General features: G+C 41.4%; 1 protein-coding gene across 2 annotated transcripts; it reads right to left on the bottom strand.

Moving 5' to 3' along the window:
• Window positions 1-8: 8 nt before the first annotated feature.
• FAM177A1 (family with sequence similarity 177 member A1) lies at window positions 9-18,358 on the bottom strand. Of its 2 annotated transcripts, XM_080619847.1 has the most exons (6): window positions 18,287-18,358; window positions 16,229-16,602; window positions 11,977-12,153; window positions 4,732-4,798; window positions 3,040-3,137; window positions 9-2,231 (listed from the first exon to the last, which is right to left on the bottom strand). In XM_080619847.1, the coding sequence occupies exons 2-6, from the start codon at window positions 16,313-16,315 to the stop codon at window positions 2,019-2,021; spliced, it is 642 nt and encodes a 213-aa protein (XP_080475973.1). In that variant the 5' UTR covers window positions 16,316-16,602; window positions 18,287-18,358; the 3' UTR covers window positions 9-2,018. The 2 variants fall into 2 exon arrangements, with proteins under 2 accessions (XP_080475973.1, XP_080475974.1); XM_080619848.1 differs by lacking the exons at window positions 16,229-16,602; window positions 18,287-18,358 and adding an exon at window positions 14,433-14,775.
• Between the last annotated feature and the right edge of the window lie 18 nt (window positions 18,359-18,376).

The raw sequence follows: 18,376 nt of genomic DNA, 5'->3' as shown, positions 1-18,376 counted from the left end.
TAGCCAACTTCCAGTTCAAAAATTATATTTAATATAAAATAACCAGTTAATGCATTTACAGAAAAACCATTATGAAAGTAACCACTTTCATACATTTTGAAAAAAAAAAACTGAAGGAAGGATTAAGTTAAGGCACAGTGCGTAATACAGTATTTTATACAGAGAAGTTTAAACCCAAGGCAGTGACAGCATTTCTGATAAAAGAGATAGTGTGGTGGGAGAGGACAGCCAATGCTACTGATACAAATTTCTTGGCAGAAAAGCAAAGCATCTTTCAGCTTTACTCTTGAGCTGTGTGAGGCTTCCTATCTGTAATGGTGTAAGAACTCCCAACACGTGGTTGTTCTGTGTATTCCCCAGGTGTTGAACTAAGCTCTCCCCTGCAGCTGTTCAAGCTAAGGAATGATCTTACATATCTGTCAGCACCCTCTGTCTTACAATTAAAGGAGGAGGCAAAGAGGGTTTCAAAACAGATGTTGTGGAGCTGATGACTGAATCCTCTTCAGATTTTCTAGTAGTGCTGGAATGCAATGGGCAGATAAGAGGAGAAGGGATTTGTGCTTTACAGGACACTAGTTGCAGCAGAGGTTGTCTGAAATACATAACTGAACTCTGGAAACTAACAGCCAAGTTACGTGGCCTCTGATGTTACATCAGGTTTCTCAGTTAGTTGGTAGTGGAACCAGGGACATACAGTGATACCCAGCACAATTTCAGTGGAGACTGGTTTTTTTTAGAAGTACTGTTTCACATGGTAACTGGTGCAGGTTTTCTGCCCCTTGATCTAAAATGACTATAGAATAAAAGTGACTGGGGCACTGACATCTGATTGTCACAAAGTTGTTAACCATTCTCCTTTCACAGGCCGCATGTAGAATGAGGGTCACTGCAGTAAAATAGACTTCATTGGCATCTGGGCTACTTAAAAGCTCTGGAGCCATCTGTGTTTCACTTAGCTAACAATCTCGGTTGTTGCAGTATTGCAACAAGTGTTTTGTTTATTTAAGAAAAAGGAGGAATCATAAGTTTGGTTTTGGGATTTCTAGTTATTTATGTATTCTGGGGAGGGGAACATCTGCAATAGCATGTCCCTTACTGGTAATTCAACATTAAACAAATAGTCCATGTTAATTAAGTGCACTGACTCTGGTAATCTATGTCTGAAAAAGTTCTTGATTGGTTCCATACACAGTAGATTTGGTATTGTTTAACAAGATGTTAGTTTACTTCTCTGGACCATTCAGAGCATGTGAAGTATTAAAGCAGGTAGATCTCTTAATTCTTGGACTTTGAGTGAGAACATCCTACACAGATGCTAGTTCTGTACTTTGCTAGAGCACTGCGTGGAACAGCTGAACACTGTGGGCCTCCAAGAATGCTGGTACTTGTTAATAGGTCCTTAAGGATATTTACATCCTCCTTTAAAGTTGTTTTTTAAAATAAAAATTAAAATTCAGTGGACTCTTAAATCTAATTAACATTAAATGTAACATTATCTCTTGTGTTAAACAACAGGAAAGAGAAACCAAACAACATGCATACAACAGTGACAATAAATAGGGGAAAACAGACACTATTATAATGACTTGTGAGTTACAGAATATTGATTCCTATTAATCTGGTCACAGAGAGCTGAGTTGCGAACAATGTGCAAATCAGAAATAGGTGTTTAGAAGTAGGAAACAGCCTGCATCTGCAATCCACAGGTGTAAGAGACACAGCAATTCAAAGGAAAAGACATTTTTACTTGCTTTACACGGAAATTAGCTTACATATTCAATTGTAGACCAAATATTTCTAGTGCAATTTTCATTTTATCTGAAGTGCCAGTTCAGCAGGATGCCTCAGCCTTCCTTAGGCAGACAGACTGAACAGACATTGCCAAGCTCTCTCCTGATCAATAAGAATGCTAGAAGTTGTATTTCACTGAACAAGTATAATCCTATTTTTCCTGCTTCTTATAGTCAGAGTGTGACACCTGACACTTCCTACTTCCTACATCATATAGGACTTTACACTTAAGGAGGGACAGGAACCACATCCTGTTTATCTTCCCCAATGGACTGGCAATCTCCCTCATGTTCAAAGTTTACATTCACGAATGAAGTGCATGCTGTTGCTTCAGGCTGGTCTGTCTGGACAGGAGCTTCAGCTTGTGGCTTGTTCTGCTGTTCCTGGTGCCGTCTTTCTGCTTCTTCTGACATCTTGTTTTCCTGTTCCTCCTCTTCCTCCTGAAAATGGACAACCAGATTCATAACCTACTATTTACCTCTTACACCCACTGCAAGTTTTTTCCATGAAAGTGTAGCAGTTCCTGTTACAAGGCAAGGCCATTTGTTCCATTGTAAAATGATCATCAGCTCATGATAATTCCCATTACAAAAAAAAAAAAAAAAAAAAAAAAAAAAAGTGAAGCATTAAGCTAGGTTAAACACAAAAAAGTCACATATCCAGATAAGCAGTTTTTAAGTCAATAGCAGTAATGATATTTCACTACCAGCTCTAAGGCTTTTTCAACTCCTACTACTAAAGAGCTATCAAAAATAAAAACTAAGCAGTAAAGCTGTTTCCCATCTCTTGCAAATTAAGCTTATTAATTGTTGGGTTGGGTTTTTTTTGCATAAAACACTGGCTACCTGCCAGTCATTTCCAGTTATGGTTTAGAACAAATGGTAACAGCGTGTTCAATCTACCCCTGGCACTTCATTGAACAAGTTCTAGAGCTGGAAGGTACATTCCTGGGAGCTGGCTCTTTACAGTGTCTGGCAACTGTTCTGTCCCAGCTTCCTCACACTGACTTGAAAATGCATTGTGCAAGAGGAACAAATGAGCAGTGGTCAGGACCCAGCCAGTTCTGAGACTGAGGAGCTTGTGGGAAAAGGCTGACGATAAGCAAGCATTAATCATGTGTCAAATGGAAACTGAAGGTAAGCAGAAACAGAGGTTTTAAAATGTCATTTTAATGCTGGAATACAAATGTTTTAAAATACCAGGGAAGGCAAGTTGGGAGAAAAGGAGTGCAAGAACCCCATCACATACCTCTCTCTTCATTCGGTAATACTCATCAATGGCATATTGGTATTTTGGTGTGCTTATCCCCAAAACAGATGCAATCTTTTCCCCAAGGAAATCACACACTAAAAAACAGGGAGGTTTATATATTAGTGTCTAGAAGAAAATTCTTAAACACAGTTTTATTTTAAAAGGTGTAGTCATCTTTCCTGAATGGTTTTCCATTGTCCTACTTCACTCAAAAGACAAAACCACTATCTGCTAGGCTGATCTACTTACATGTAATTATTAGCTTAATATATGAGTAATAGTTCTTTAAGATAAAGAATGAACAAAAGGAGAACATGGAAATCAATGAATGGTGGCGGAGTTTGTTTGAATTTTACTAGTTTCAGCTTTGGATCTAGGTTTCTTGTGCTAAAGGACAATTTTAACTGAATTTTAACTGAGTATTTTTCAGGTAAAAAATACATGGCTACCAACCATAATTGCAATTGAGTCTAATGGTATCAGCAAACTAGAGAGTTATTTATTGAAACATGCATACACTATCAGTTTCAACAATGTTCTATGTTCCATATTAATGGATTAATTAAATACTTAGGTTTCAGCTGTCACCATTTCCAAGCTGGAGGCTACATGCAGCGCTACTTTGCTGAAGCAAGTAGCTCATAGAAGTATGGAACAGGAGAGCTTGTGACAGTCAGTCTCTTTACCAAAATGATAGCTACAGCACTGGTTCTTGAGTAAAGGCAAGCAAGAAGTCAAATACATTGCACTTCAAATTGCAAATCTGCCCCAAGAACGCAAATGAGTTAGCCATCTTTAGGGAAAACAAGTTAGAAGTTAGCAATTGAATGCTTCAGTGAATGTTCACAATAACTCATTTTATAGATTTCCTGGCATCCAAAGCTCTGCGCAAAAGACCAGTTCAAATTACAAATGTAAGAGGCAAAACTGAAGTGGGAAGAAGGAAGTGCTAATCTTCATAACAGACTTCTGAAAGAAAGGAAAGCCGTATCTACCTCTGTATATGAAGAACTGATATGACAACAGAATTACACTGTATATAAGATAAAAAGTGTTTCTAAAAGTAAGGACAGGTTAATTAACAGAACAGACTGCCAGTAGTTTTTAAAAATACTCAAAATTAGGTGTACAATGACACGAACTCCACAACATTTGTCAAAGAAAACCCAACAATAAATATACTTTACACCCTGGGAAGAACACAAACTAGCACAGGGCTTTTTAAAATGGCACAACATTTTATGAGGTCCACAGGTCAAATAAACTGCAGTAGTGAGTTTAAGATGCCTGACAATAGCCTTATTTTTGTTTATTTTGTAACCTCAGAAGCCTGTGTAAAGCACCATGACTAGATGTGTTCTTGGGGTAATTTCTAGTTGTCTTCTTCACAAAAACGGTCAGTTTAATTACTCCAAGCAGCATTCTTTTCAGATAACATCACACAAAATTCCATACAAAACCTAACAGAAAGCTGATATGCTCCCTTGCCAAAACCACCCTATCTACATATGGAGAAAAAGGGGGAAAACAGTGTTCAGCAAAAGGGTATTTTCTGTTTGTTCTTCCATTCAAGAGTTGTCGATTCAAAGCAAAATACAGGTTCATAACTCACAAAGATGATTTACAGTCTGTCAATGCAACTTTCAATATTCCATTAGTAGTTTACCTGAGAATTAAATAAAGCAATACCTGATAAGGTTGATGTGGCAACTCGCAGCATGTGAAACCACAAGTACGGTCCCCACGTGAGTGTTGTCTGTAAGAACAGGAGTAGTATGAATAAATGATCACTAGATGTTCCTGGCACATGGTAATACATGCAAAAGCTCAAACAGATTGAGAAGAAAAATCTGCAATATTTCTTGTTTGCCAGCTACTACAGTATTTTTGATTTAAATAAGTCTAGACCAAACATACATGAGATATAAATATAACCACAGTTTACATCAGGGAAAATCTGTTTCACTGGTTTTTGTTTTCCAGTCCTAGACTAGGAAATGACAAGCATCCAACTCAATCCCAAGGTAACTCCTATAACTAGAAAGACCTTTCCATAATGTTCTGAATTTCATCAGGCCAAGAAGAGAAGTGGGTTAATCAAATAGCCCCTCACTACAGTAATGAGAGAACTGCAAAAGACTGTTTACAACCAAACCTCCAAAGTGGTCGCTGAGCAAGAGGACGCTTCCAAGTATTTACAAGCAGATATGAATTACCATTCGGAATTGTTTTAAAGAACAAAACCAGGAAGCATGAGGGAGGGAGACAGTTACAGCTTCCCTCTGAGAGAGCAATGGACAGGCTGACAAGCAAAGCACCTGCGGTGATGTGAACAAGAGGAACACAAAATGAACAAAACAGGGCTTCAGTGGCATCACCTCAAGCATTTGCATGTAAGCAAGGAAGTCTCTCTGAAGCGCCTGCACACTGAGGCACACAGCATGGGGGCTAAACACAAGTAATTAGAGATCTGTGTGCTGTAGTGTGTACAGAGCTGCAGCAGTAGGGACTTGTTAGACTCCAGAGATGCAGTGGGTGGCTCACATCACTGGAGTGCGGTGCAGTGGAGGGATACAGACTCTTTAGGAAGGATAGGCTGGGAAGACAAGGAGGGGGAGTTGCCCTTTGCACAACTATGGTGAACTCACAGCCAGAGAGGAAGTGCTGCAGCCTCCAGACAGATTGGGGTACTTACACATAGGAACTTAAAGAAGATTTAGACATTAATGGCCATACACAAACTATCCTCTTCACTAAGGAAAGAGCCCGTATTTCTTAAATAAAAATAAAACAAGCCATGTAATAAAAAGGAGAAGGGGAAAAACAGATTCCCAACTATCAGGGAAAAAGCTGTGGGTCTTCACTTTTGTGAAAAGGCAAACTCAAATTTCACAGTGAACTTACAACATGTTTATAGTTAACAGTCTTCAAAGAGATTCAGGAAAGCTCTTTGTTATGTATTTCCCCTCAATAAAGATCTCTCTAGAGGTACTTTCCTTGTGGAAAGTAGCAATTCAAAGTGTCAGCTTTTATTAAATGAAACCCATTAGCTCCACTCAGTTGCATATGTATTTATAACTTGTTGCTAAAACTGTCTGATAGTAACCATTTTCAGTAATCTTATTTGATAGATATCTGTACAGGACACCAATTATTACTGTAAATAATACAGCTACAGAGACTAGTTGATACAGCTTCAGTATGCACATACACAAGCTACTAGGCTTCGGTACTTTCCAAGCGTAGCCTCTAAAATCAGTGCAGAAAGAAATTGTCTGTCAAGCCAGAAACTCAAGTTGGGCAAGGCTGAAAAATGCCAGATGTTATATAGTTTTGGCAGTAGGAATGGAAAATGTCCTGCCAACGTGAAAGTAAGCAAACCCAGCTGCTATCCTGCCTGCACAAAAGCACCTCCAGCTTGTGGACTGCGTGCTCAGTTGGCAGACAGGCTAACAACAATCATTTTGGAGTTTGTTCAGCTGAAGAAGCCAAGGAAAGTGCTGTAAAAGCTTGTTGCCACAGGTGCAAATAATGACACTAAGGAGGCTCTGTACAATCCTTCCTAACGAGGTGAACAAGGTTTAAAACCATTCACACAGTGCACAGGACAAACAGGAGCTTGCTGTGCCACTGTGAGCAAGAAGCTACAAGACATTTAAGAGCGAAAAAGCAAGCTGAACTTCAATGTGACAGAAGTAGCTCAGAATATTTTAGGGTGTTTGGGGTATAACACAAATGCAGGGAACACCGGAGGCTCGGCAGACACAGAGGTGCCATCTATTTCTACTCTTCCCCCCTGACAATTAAATAACAGTTTGGTATGTTAGGAGCACTTCTAAGTTCAGCTTCATGGAAACCTCTGCTTTCTGACAAAGCCCAAACGGAGACTTTTTCACCCCCACCATGAAAGGCTTTGCCAGTCCCCTCAGTTAAAAAAAGGAGCATTCTTTCGGGGGTCTCAAAAGGCAATACAAAACCATGAGAGAAGCTACTACACACAAATTCAGCAGGGGAAAGGAGATGGCAAGAACAACCAGGAACAAAGGAACACATCCAAGAAGTATTTCCCTCCTTCCTCCTTGCTTCCTCAGCACAAGCTTGGGTGGTTTCCCAGAGCACCTTGGGGACCAAAGCAGGAATGGTGAATGTGGGGCAAGGAGAGGTACTAGGGAAAAGCAGAACTGTTCAGGTGGTATGAACAGGGCTGTTAGGCAACAGCTCAGTATGAAGTAGCTTTAATACACTGAGTGATACTGGAAAACAGTACCCAAGCCAGACCCTATTAGTGTTCAGTAAGAACCACATACCCAGATTCTGTATGTCAACCTCCTTTGGCCAGAGAAGCCTTAACATTCAGTCTTTAATCAATGCAAGGACTCTGTAATACTGTATTTCTTGGCTGGAAACAAGGAACAGCAGTATGGAACACAGGACACTGGTTTATTGTAAGCACACAGTATTTCTCCTGCCATCAGTCTCTTCAGTATACATTTCTACAATGCCTGATTATACTATTGAGCTGCCCTGACTTTACCTTGTTGTCTAAAATTGAAAACACAATGGTTATGACAACTGTTTTTTAAACTACAAAAATTCTCAACATACAATTTTAATCCAACAACTGCATTTTAAGTAGGAATGAACAGAATGGATTCGACCATTGATAAAACCAAGAAGGCTCTGGTTCAACAACTAAACATGATTTTGTTTCCTAGTATGGGGCTGCTGAAGGGAGCAAACACCCACTTCCTTGAACTTCCAAGCGCTCCATGTTCCCAAACAATCCACATCTATATTTGTTTCTGCCAGATTTCAGTCCCTAATAACACTTGAACTTTCCAAAGAACGCAGGATTTCTTTTTGCCAGAGAAATGACAAAATGAGGAAAAGAATAACTTTCCGATTCAAGAAAAATCAAATCCCATATTTAAGAGTTAATATGTGCCACCAAATAGACACTTTTCCATTGTTTACTGTGCCAAGATGCTTTTTAAATTAGCTTAGTTATTGAGTGATCATTGCTATAATAGGTCCTTCAGTGTACGCACCGTGTAAAACTGTGGCATCTAACACAAGCCAATGAAACCAAGATCTGAAACACACACCATCCTCCATCAAAAAGCTCCTACTATAATCATGAGTTGCTATTACTTGGCCAGTAACTATGTTTCTCTCTCATCCACAACTTCTTAAAAGAAAATTAGAGTTTGACAGTCCTCAAGAGAAGACTTTTTGCTATTTGAAGTTAAGCTCCTTTTAACTACAGGACATCAAGATAATCTTCCTTCAAGAATGTGATTCAATCTTTCTGAGCACTGAAGGTCAACAAAATAAAATCTCTTCTGGAGCTCTGTTGCAGAGGTGTACTCGGGATGAATTCTAAGGTTATCACCAACAGCTACATTGCTTACAGTCGCTCTGCAAAGACTTACTCCACTTTCTGCCTACTCATGTAATAACTGAATGAAACAAAGAGTTTATAGCAAATCACACTCCAAAGATGAAGAGAAAGAATATCTTCTAGAACCGGTGAGAGAAATTTAATTACTACAAAATAAAGTTTTGGTGGACAGAAGCAAAGGAGATTTGTGTATAATGTGTAAGCATCTAAATTTTAGAACACAACAGGAGACTCAGTTAAAATCAAAGCATTTATGTTATTAAAGCATTTAAACTTTGAGAATACTCGGATAATACTGAGTGCTATTATCTAAAAAACCCAGGTAAAAATGTATTAAGCATACCATGTGTTCTAGATTCAACTTGCTCTTAAAAAAAAAAAAAAGATAAACCAAAGCAACAGAAAGGCCGCTCCAGCCCAAGAATCTTCCTGAACTCAGTGCTCACCTATACAACAAGCACCAGAATCGTTGTTTCAAAGCAAAATTTAAGACCTAGTACTTCCTGAGAACTTGTTTTGTTCTGAGTGTCAGCAGTCCATCACACTGAGAGCTTTGGTTATCATATTACCAGGATACGTAAGTGTTACTTTGCTTACTAAGAAAGACATCATCGTTGTCTGCTTAGCTCTGAAATACAATTAAACCAAGGTACTTACTGAAGACATTCTTTACAATGTGGCAAAATATTTGTTTCCCTTAAAGTCATTAGAAGCTGCCAGGATGTCAATACCAGCTGAGCTCTGAAATTTCATTATGAAAGTTTCTATTCAAAATATTAAATGAGCATTTTCTAAAAATAAATTGGACCAAAAAAGAGCTATTACTTGCAACATACTTTTTCATGTCCCAACTGAGATAACAAGTTTTAGACATGCTGGTCTCAGCAAACTGACTGTTTAATTGCTTTTACAGAAATCCTACAATAAGAACATTTTTAAGGCAGCAGTTGGCTAAAACGTCAAAGCTCAGCTTGGACTAACATTTCTTCATTGAGTGGCTCAGCTGGGATACATGAAGCAGGCAGCAGATAAGGCAAACTTCACTTAACTGCAATCCTTGGTCTAATCAAGTTTATTCTGTCAGGGTATAAAGCAATACGTATAAGGCATACAGTGCTCCACAATAAACTATTCTGGGTTTGGGGGTCTTTTTATTAAAAAGAATAATAAAATTAAGGATTTCATAAACTATAAAAGGAGAATAAAGCAATCTTAACTGTGCCATACAATGTACTCTTTAGTATTCTCAATAAAAAACCAAAAATCCTTATTAGGTAAGCAGGAGAAGGGTCACAGAGCATTCCTGGCTGGTGTGCACATTTGAGGGCTCTTCAGTTAAGTGTCCATCTGTATAGCACATCGCTTGCCTCACAACATGTAAGTCAAGGCTTGTGAGCCTCCCGCCACTGCACTACAGTGGAACTCTTCTACTGAGAGGAAATCACATAAAAAAATTACACAGATCTGGGCCTCTGCTAATCATAATTGGGGAAAAAAAAATCTCGTACATATCCATGGATATCTGACATGATCTGCATAGTGGAGAACAGATCTGACCTTGAAGATACCTGGACATTACCATGATATTCAGTAAGTTTCACAGTTCTTGCATTTCTTTGAGTAGGTCCTTAGGGAGGAAAAGAAAAACAAACCCAACACCCAGCAAGGCAGCTTAACATCTAGTCACTGGTTTTGAGTATTTATTTTCAGACTATAACTATTTATTGAACATTTATTTTCAGACCATAAGCTTCAGGTGTACTTTATACTAATAATATCCTACCTGCTCCCAGGCTAAGGTTACTCTTTGTTGTACACCAGAACTGCCTAGCAAGAAACAGACAGTCCATCAGTCCATCCAAAATGAAATGCACAGCTTCACCCCATGAATCACTAGCAACCCCAATCCAGCTGAATTCCCAGTCTCACTGCAGCTCAGCCCTCAAATCACTTTTTGGTTGTTTTTTTTTCCCTCTGTCTTTAAGATAAATTCATTTTACAGAGGGGAAAAACAGAGTAACTGATTGACAGTCCTTCCTAAAGCAAACTCCTTACAGTTCACCACTTCCTTCAGAAGAGAATCACCAGAAAGTCAAGCTCTTCACTGCAGTCCCTTCAACAAAGCCAAGCTCTCCCAGGATGGATATACACCAATGCAATGACTCCCAGCTTCCTGACCACACACACTCCAGCACATCGGAAAGGATCCAGCCTCTATCTCAGTACAGGCAACCAAGCCCAGAGAGGGACAGGAAGGGAGCCTCACTGGCAGGCAGGGAGTAGGAATGCAGATCCAATTCATTGCAGTAAGAATTGTTGTAGGAGGGTAAAGAAGTCTGCAGACTTCAGTGGTTTGGGACACCAGTTCGTGGGAGTGTCATAAAAGAAACATGAGACTAGGGATGTGCAGAGATGAAGAGAAGGATGCAGATAAGTAACGGGTTCAAACTTAAACAGGGGAAGTTTAGATTGGATATAAGGAAGAAATTCTTTACTGTGAAGGTGGTGAGGCACTGGAATGGGTTGCCCAGGGAGGTTGTGAATGCTCCATCCTTGGCGGTGTTCACGGCCAGGTTGGATGAGGCCTTGGGTGGCATGGTTTAGTGTGAGGTGTCCCTGCCCATGGCAGGGGGGTTGGAACTAGATGATCTTAAGGTCCTTTCCAACCCTAACTGTTCTATGATTGATTCTATGATCATCTCTGGCCTGGCTGCCAGAGGGCAGGGAACTGCTGCTGCGAATGCTGGCATACATGGCTAAGAGCTCTGCAGATAAACCATCACCACAGAATAGATCATCGGACACACAAGCAGAATAAACCATTATATATTTCATTTTGCCTCTAAGCATAGATCCAGAATCATTGACAAACAGGAAAACGTATTTCAGCAGCTGTAATACACACTAGTGGAAACAGCTTTACCTGTCAAAACCTCACCTGAATTTGGACCAATAAATGGAGACTCCTCCATTCACAGGTTGAGCAACACCTTAACAGCTTAGAAGGCAGATGAAAATTACATACACAGACTATGCAGATGTTCTAAAAGCTGTTCTTGATACATCACGAATTACACCAGTTTTCCTTTATTTCTGCAAGTCATCTGTTTCTTTTCCTTCTAACATTTTTAATTATATCAAATTGCCAGTATGGTAACACCATATTAGAGGTTCAGCTCTCCACTGCCACCAAACATAACTAAACAAATGCCTTCCCTGCCCACTTTTTGGACAACAGTACAAATCAAGGAGACACCATGCAAATATTGTTAGAGGAAGACATGCTGGAGAGGACAGACTAGAACCATGAAGAAATTAAACCCACTTCTAAGAAACAGGGCTTCTTTAGTGGAGGACAACTCCAAGACAAAACTTCTCAGGAATACTTCTCACAGACTTCTCAGTGCCTATAGCCAATCAAATTAAGGGAATGTTTAATACTACACCAGATTTGTGTCACAAAAATTAAAGTATGAAATGTGGGAAGTTATCCAGTAAACCAGAAGTAGCAATTTATCGAGTAAAATACCTACAGGATCTACAGGTGGCAACAGGTCTTTTTTCTCTTGTTCATCTTCCTCTTCATCTGTGCTATATTCTTCCATTGTTTCTCCACTTGCAAAATGAATAACTCTCCTTGGAATTTTCTTCTTCTTTCCTATGACACCCAGCTCCACATTCTCAAAGCCCCTATCTCCATTTGCAAGTTGCTATAATGAAGAAAAAAAGAATCATTATATCAGGTACATGCCTCTGGAACTGGGAAAGTTCCCCCTTAAAAAACTTAGTGAGATATTTACACTATTTTAGAATGATTAGTGTATACAGTGGACATTTGCAAGAGCTTGGCTGCAGGTAAAAGATGGAAACATTACTGCTTGCAGATACATAGAAACTGATCTCATCATTAAAAATAACCAGGAGGTAAGTGCTTTCACTTCAGCATGGACAGCGGGTATCAAAAACAACTGTTCTGGAAGAGCACTGCCTTATGTGGAGTTTCTTAGCAGGACACTTTAAATAATTTACTGAGCACCTAAGTGTTACATTTAAGTCTATCCTTGGCTTTGGAATACCTAGTGAAATTAATCAAGCAATTCATAGGCTGTAGCCATCTTTTTGCAAGCTTAGACAGACACCTCTAGCACTAGAATTGAATGAGGATAATGAAGCAGCCAGGCTCAAGCTTTAAAAAAATTCATCAAGGAATCTGCTTCTTTGGGCTTTCATTGGCAATCACGATTAGTACACAGGGCCATGCTAAAAGAACAACACGCAGTTTTGTGGCCAAGGATGTATAAAAAGAGAAGTACAATGTCTGGTTTTGTTCTTCCAGCCGCTGAATACTACAATGCAGTCTTTGGGTCACAAGCATTAAGAAAATATACTTCTAGTTCAAAGGCCAATCAAAAATTCCTTATGCTAGTAACTCCTGCAGCCAGAGAATGTAAGTAAGGTTTTGTGCTGTACCTATCGAAGCAGAGCCTTCACCTTATAGAGCTTTTAGACACTACTGCATCAAATGCATAAAACCCCTCTGAAAACACTTCTGTCATGCACAGAAGGACACAGAGGCCAGGAAATGCCAACCACATGTTTTTAATATACTGTGAAGGTTTTTAAATATGCACGAGCTCCTGTAATTGGAAACCATATCATAAGGAGCGAGATGTGTGTACGTGTACATAGAATTCAGGTTGCACAGAAGGGGCACATTCCAATTTTCAAATGGCAATTGCCTATGCAAACTTAACAGTCTCCAGAGATTACAATCCAAAATTATTAATGAAAATATGTATTTTATTACATAAAGACATCCCTTAATTGTTGCAAGTGCAGCATCACCATTCCCATCTCTTACACTAGATTACATGAATCAGCTGTGCAACACAAACAGGCCTGGTTAGCTGGGAAAGCCAGTGGGCACTCTAGGACAGGAGGGGGATGTAGGCAGCAGAACGGCTTCCTTCATTCCAGGCACAGATTTTTCCCGCGCCCATAGAGAAGAGGGAGGGAAGGTAAAGATCACGTGCCGAGCTCTACAAAGCGGAGAGGGAGTGCACACATTCATCATCCTTAGCCCTTTTACCACTGCTTCTCAAAACTGCAAGTCACTTCAGCCTCCCTTAGCATTTCTGTAGCTACTGTGGCACATTTTGGGCATTTTCCTGGAAGAGCAAAGCGGAATGAAGCAGCAAGTTCTCAATGGGGTAGTTCAGCTGAAACGGCATTACATTTTCATGCAGAATTACACTTTCATGTAGAAAGACAGAACTGACTATCTGGGGCCCAGCGCACTCTCTCTGCTACATACCAGTCTTGGGAACATAGCAGGAGCAGAAGAGCAAAGCTGCAAAAATATGAATGCTAAAAACAGCGAGGCAACCTCAGCACAAGGAGCATGCCTTGCTGCTCCTATAAAAGCAGGCACCACTTACTGTGACTCAGTTCTGTATTTTTTGGAGCAAAGAGCACCACAGAATCAGCCTTTTATGAACATTTCACACTCCTTTCTTGGCATTGTACAATGATGCCATTTTTCATGTTTAGTCACAGTGCTGAAGAGCACTATATCTTGCAGCATGGCATCACAAATATTACTGCGATTAACAACAGCAAACAACATGAGCCTCTCCTTAGAGCTCCTCTAAAGCCACAGTCTGATTTTGGCTCATTTAACCCAAACACTTCAAATATTTTAACTTAGAAAAAAGCTGTAGATAACATTTATAGTTGAAAAGGCAGGCTTCAATTCCCTGCATGCCCATCCCACACTCCATTTACTCTCTGTACAGTAAACAGCTCCATATAGCTGGTACTGGTACAAAAAGTACAAAAAGTTTCAGGTAAATGCAGTTGTTCAAGACAGTAAGGATTCACCAAGGAATGATGAATCTCATTTCCTTAGTAATCTGGTTCAGAGTCCTAAATTATCAAATAAAAGTAATACATATCAGCTGTTGTTTTGGTTGTTATCTAATCAACAAACCTGGATGTGGGTTTTAGTCATCACTGTAGCATTTGTCCTTTTAATTTCTACACGCATGATCAAGAAAAGCCAGCTCTTCCAGCTGCAAGCAGAAAGTTCAGCAATGGTAAATTGTATTTATCTTTCCAAAACTGTGGCAACACAGATCTACTATAGAATTGTCAGCTAGGCTCACTTTATAGCTCAAACGATACAGTATCTCCTGTTTGAGGCTTTACACTTTTGATCTTCCTTTACAAACTTGATCATCTTTTCCAGTTCAAGAAGTTGTTATTGTTACAAAGATCATCCTTCCAGTCCACACTTTGGTCAGGTTGCCACCTCATTTCTTCCACAGGCTCATCCCTTTCCAACACATCACATGGGTGCTGAAAGACAGCCTTGTCTTAACCTCATGTTGCAGAAGGATTTACTTTGGCTTCTATGCTGGCAGCTATCAGACACAAAGGCCAGCCACCCTTGTGCCACAGCAGGTTATGCTCTTGAGGTGCTCGGTGAATGCTGTAAAGCGACTTCCTTTTAGATGTCCTCTTGGAATTTTTCTTGACTTTACAGCACCCATACAAACCATGCCCGTCAGGAAGTCGGCATCTGAAACTGCTGCTACTTGTTTACCCTCTTCACATCACTCTTTGGACAGAGACTGCGAGAGAGCATGGCACGCTTTGACAGTAGAGTACACCACCAAGCACAAAGGAATGTCAGTCCACATCCCAAATGCTAAGATAAATAAATGACAACCAAGGACGGGGTGTGTCAGTACACCTGCAGGTAAGCCAGCAGAGCTCACACAACTAGTACTAGGTGACGGAATAACATAAACCTTCATCAAGGAGAGGAGAAAGAAAAGCAAAAAATAACAGGGAAAGCAGACTATTTACTTCAGCATCTTTTAATCTGTCAGACTGGGGTATCCTTACAAGAGCTCATGACCCGAAATGCCCAAGCCTGTGATGTCCGCTCTCCCTCAGAAAGATGAGTAATGCAATTTGCACAGATCTACTGACCTGACAGTGCTACTTACTAGAAGGCTGGTGAGAGCTAATGAGAAACATCTGCACCCATGCATGCTGTATTGACTGCCTTACCGATTTCATTTGGGTTAATTCTGGGGCTTGGAGTTTTTTGGGGATATGGTTTTGCGGGGTTGGTTTGTTTGTTTTCTTTTCATAATGCTTGACTTTCCACCCCTGTGTTTCAACTAACATTACACAGCCTAAGTGTCTATGAAAGAAGGTAACAGAATAACAGAGCCACAGGACGACTGTAAGAAAAGACAATCCTTTGAAAGGCACCACGATCGGTGAAGGTGCAGTGCATAGAGCAGGCTGTGGCAGGGTAGAACAGCTCGCCAGGTTACACTTAATTAAGAGCTGGTGTCCCTGACCACCTCCAACGCTTTCTCCACCTTGGCAGCGCAGAGGGAAGCTGAAACCTGTTTCAATTTAATATTCATCAGGCTCGTTTGTAAGAGGCATTATGTGCCGGTGAACAAGAGACACCGGAGACACGCGCGCCCGCCGTCCGACTGTAATTACCGAGCGCTGGAGAACCGGCTGACAGACCGACCTCCCTCCCCCGCGGCCAGGCCCCACCAGCCATAGCGGACAACCGGCCGGCGCCGGGCCCCCGCTCCTGCACACCCGAGGGTGTCAGGCCGTAGCCGGGCCCCAGCGCCCCCGCCAGCCCGCCGCGGCCAGAGAGGCCTCGCCCGCTCCCGGAAGCGGCCTTCTCCCGAGCGGCCCGGCCGGGAGGGTCCGGGGAGAGGCCGCCCCACCAGCCCCGGTCCCGCTCACCTGCTCAGGCTCCATTGCGCAGGCAGCAGCCGCGGGGCCGGCGGCGGGCGCGCAGTAGAGGGTGATGGCGGACAGCCCCTGCTCCATCCTCTCGCCCGCCGCGGCGCCGGGGGAGGGCGGCAGCGGGCCCGTCGCGGCCCAGGGAGGCGAGCTGCCGGGCGGCACCACCCATCACCACCGCCCGCCGGGGCGGCGCTTCGAGCCGCCCTGCTCCATTCTGCGCCCGAGGAGTGAGGTGCCCCCCGGGGACCCGCTCTCCTCCCGTTTCTCTCCACAGCCGGGCAGCAGCTGGAGCCGAGGGACGGGGGGGAGGCTAGAGGCAACGGGGCTGCCAGGCACAGCCGTAACTACACACAGCAAGAAGCATACCCCCTCTGCGAAGAGATGAAACTATGCGTGTTGTGGGGAAATACACACGTCATCTTCCTACAATATTGTAAAAATGTGCAAAATAATAGAAGAATGGTCTGAGAACCACATAAAGTTACTCAACAGGATTTAGGAGTTCTTCTGTGTATCGCAAAAGCCAAGTTGCTACCTAAGCCTTTAAGTACGCAGTAACTTTACACATTTTAAAGGTGAAACCACAGAACAAGAAAGAAAGGGAAACCAAAGGTGCCCTGGCCCTGGGGATGTGCCCGTGTGAGAAAATAACATTTATTTCCAGCAGGCAAGAACAACTGTTTGCCAGGTAATTGGTTTGCTTAGCTACTCCAGCACAGACCTTAGGTCCTTTTCTCTCCTGTTTGTGCTGAGGCCTCCTTGCTGCTGCTGCTGGCCATCAAACCTGCCAGAAAATGATTCTGGGGTAGTTGCTACGCATGGCACTTGCTGTCTGTTTTACATTGCCTCTCCTGGCTTTGTGCAGGCAGGTTGCCAGTTCAGAATAGTAACTCAAGAACATACAGAACATGGTAGCTTCTGTTGTCCTGCAACTTCAGGATTTTCTTCTACATAGTGTGCTCTGCAGGGTCCATAAGCATGAAACAAATTATGGCTATGCTCCCTAAAGCGTTCTCCCATAAAGCTATGACAGCATTTTACAGGTGCTCCTGTCAAATTCTTCCTTTTAAATGCCTCTGACATAAACCTACACATACATATATAATTAAACTTGGTAACTTTATGCAATCCTACCAAGCAGGCCCCAAAGTCCTTTCTACCTGGCACATGAAGGTAAGAGCAATGTACTGCTGTTTATTCCAACCTATACTTTAAAAATAATAGTTGTCATATATAACACTTTAAAGTAAACGCCCTTGCCAACACACAACTAGTGACAGTTTGCTTCCTGTCAGGTAGCAGCAGTAATAGTTTGGAAATGCTGAAACTAAAGTATGCAATGAATTTAAAATAGAAATTAACTGTTGGTAACTGGACAGTCTGAGTGAGCCAGTTCAGAAGCATAGTGCTTCACCATTCATCCTCAATCCATCCACTGTCAGCTATGTTAGCTGCCACCTCAAAAGAACTGGCTGACAGAGGCACACCTGTTTTAATCACTGCATTTGAACACCTCTTAATTACTGCATTTGATTTTTATCTAAGCAACAGAGATGGGTGTCCATTTACAACCCGAGCACTCTCCAGTATATTAAAATAAATTCTTAACATATCTCCTCGCCTTAAGATAAGGCTGAAAGATCTTATCGTATTTGCCAAGATGGATGTTGGATTTCAAGGTTCATCTGGTCTACCTAGTTTCTCAAGTGCCTGTAGATTCCACCCTTTTGAGATCAACACAGTAAATTGGAATATTAGAAGAAAAAATGCTGTAGGAAACTAAAATCAGATTGTAGCAGAGTTGGGGTAATACACTCAGTCATATACAACTAGCTGGGTCTGGTTTAAGTTCAGTAGCAGCACAGAATCCCTACATACTAAGCATGTATTAGAACTTATATCCATGATGAAAGAACTGCTTAATTGGCAGGCTGGTATGAAGATCAGTCCTCAGTATGGGACAGCTTGAGAACTGCATACCCATATGGCTTTAGTTACTTCTTTGTGTACAGGGGAAGAACAGTAATGTTCTGAAGCACAAAGGTTTGTACAAACCTGAGCACAGCACATCCATCTTCTACAAATGCTTCAAGGAAAACACCTGAGCAGCAAAAGCACATTTCAGATACTGGATCATTCTTACAG

This window comes from Psittacula echo (genome assembly GCF_963264785.1).
Source record: "Psittacula echo genome assembly, chromosome: 5".
Taxonomy (NCBI): domain Eukaryota; kingdom Metazoa; phylum Chordata; class Aves; order Psittaciformes; family Psittacidae; genus Psittacula; species Psittacula echo.
The sequence above is the reverse complement of the archived record's forward strand: the minus strand, read 5'-3'. Positions and strand labels throughout refer to the sequence as shown.

Coding starts and splice junctions, on each gene's coding strand:
- FAM177A1 (XM_080619847.1), bottom strand. CDS start 16,315: ATGGAGCAGGGGCTGTCCGCCATCACCCTCTACTGCGCGCCCGCCGCC. Junction 12,154..16,228: donor GCGCAATGGAGCCTGAGCAG/GTGAGCGGGACC, acceptor TCTTCATTATAG/CAACTTGCAAATGGAGATAG. Junction 3,138..4,731: donor TGCCACATCAACCTTATCAG/GTATTGCTTTAT, acceptor CCTGTTTTTTAG/TGTGTGATTTCCTTGGGGAA.